General features: G+C 50.1%; 1 protein-coding gene across 1 annotated transcript in view; it reads right to left on the reverse strand.

Moving 5' to 3' along the window:
- BUB1 (BUB1 mitotic checkpoint serine/threonine kinase) overlaps window positions 1–1,732 on the reverse strand; it is a 70,723-nt gene that overhangs the window by 1,874 nt on the left and 67,117 nt on the right. Inside the window, exon 24 of the mRNA XM_019515867.1 lies at window positions 784–890. Within this exon, the coding sequence (XP_019371412.1) occupies window positions 784–890 (107 nt within the window). The remainder of the gene's footprint in view (window positions 1–783; window positions 891–1,732) is intronic.

Here is a 1,732-nt window from a genome sequence, read left to right on the forward strand (position 1 = left end):
CCCCGCCATACACACAGACCCTCCCACCCACTCACACCCCCAACCACCCTTCCTCTCACACACAGCCGCCCACAAACCCCATACCCACCCACATGCTCCCTCACCCCACCCCCATACATCTATCCCCCCACAACACCCACACCCCACATACCCACAGCCCCCAAACCTATACCTACCCCCCATCACAATATACAAGAGTAAGACTTCATTTTAAGCTATTGTGCAATCACTTCCATGTACACTACACAAACACATGTAAATCAGGACAAAAACATTTTTTTAAATCAAATTAATGAATGCTGTATATGTTTGATTTTTAGAATATAATCTGGTATTTTTCTGGTTCTGAGCTGGCAAACCCCTTGATGAAAGGAGTACTCCTGGGGCAAGGGGAGGGACTTCTAGTGGCAAAGGTCAGGGATTAGGGGGCAGGACATCCCATCCCAAGATGGTGACCAGGGGGCGGGGCTCCCCTTGTGGCCCATGACAACTTGTCAAAACTCAGTAAGCAGCCCTCTGCCCAAAATAATTGCCCGCCCCTGTTACAGAAGCTCCCACAGAATTGTGGGGGGAGGGTAACAGGTAGCCAGAAGCAGATAAATATTAATTTTTCTAAACTTTTTTAGGGGCCCTGCAGGCCAAATAGAATGGTCTGGCAGGCTGGATCCGGCCCACAGGCTGTATTTTGCCCGCCTCTGTGAATAAGCCTCTCTCCAACTGGCAAATCCATAGATTTAGAAGCCTTTACAAAGACTCTCCACTAGTCCCCACAATGAAACCAACCTTCTGAAGACTCCTTCAGTTTTCCAGACCCCTCCTTCTTCTCTCACTTTCATGTAGGTGCCAAAGAGCATGCAATAAACTGTTCCAGCAATTCCAAAGTAATCAGTCTGCAGGGAGAGAGATGTCTACTGTAAAGAGTTCAGATTAAAGGTTTGATCCTGCTAAAAGGCTAATCTGAAAAATTCCTATTCAAATTCTTTGTGAAAGCATTTTCTTGTTACCGTATGACTTTACTTGGACAAATTATGTGAACAAAGGTTCTCTCCAGGACTTCTTAAAATATTCCAAGGCACTAAATGATCACACTGATCAAGCCTGAGTTTAAATTCTGCACTCAAAGATTTAGACTCTGTTCCACCAATTAGATATGCAAGTGGACTTAGGCACCTAAGTGCTATTCTGTTCCATGCTGCTAGAAAACTTTAGGGGCAGCAGGATGTGCCATGGGCAGGCGGTGCAAAGCAGGCACGTGGTGGTCCAGGTCAAGGCTGTGAGCATGGGTTCCTACTGATCTGCTCCAGCCGGGGTGAGTCCCAGAGCAGGCATGAGGCAGGGATGAGGCTGCACGCTGTTGGCAGTGGTGCGGATGCGCCACAGGGTATGTGGGCTCTAGGCTGTTGCGGGGTGGGTGCTGACCAGCTCAGGAGGGTGCAGGGAGGGGGCTCCCATGCACACCCCACCATACCCACAAGCCCTCCCCCCCACACACATATCACACCCTACAAAAACTGCACCCACTCATCCAGTCCCACAAGCCCCACACCCCTCCCAACATGCAGCCCCCCACACATAACCACACCCCCCTGGGAGGAGCCCTGCTCACTGCTACATGCCCAACCGCCCCCCACAAACCCCATACCCACCCACACATCCCCACAAACACTCTCCTACCCACATATATTCTCACACCCTAAATACACACATATCCACAGCCCCCCACAAACCCTAT

Source organism: Gavialis gangeticus, unplaced genomic scaffold, assembly GCF_001723915.1.
Source record: "Gavialis gangeticus isolate Ggan-Ray unplaced genomic scaffold, GavGan_comp1, whole genome shotgun sequence".
In the NCBI taxonomy this organism is placed as follows: domain Eukaryota; kingdom Metazoa; phylum Chordata; order Crocodylia; family Gavialidae; genus Gavialis; species Gavialis gangeticus.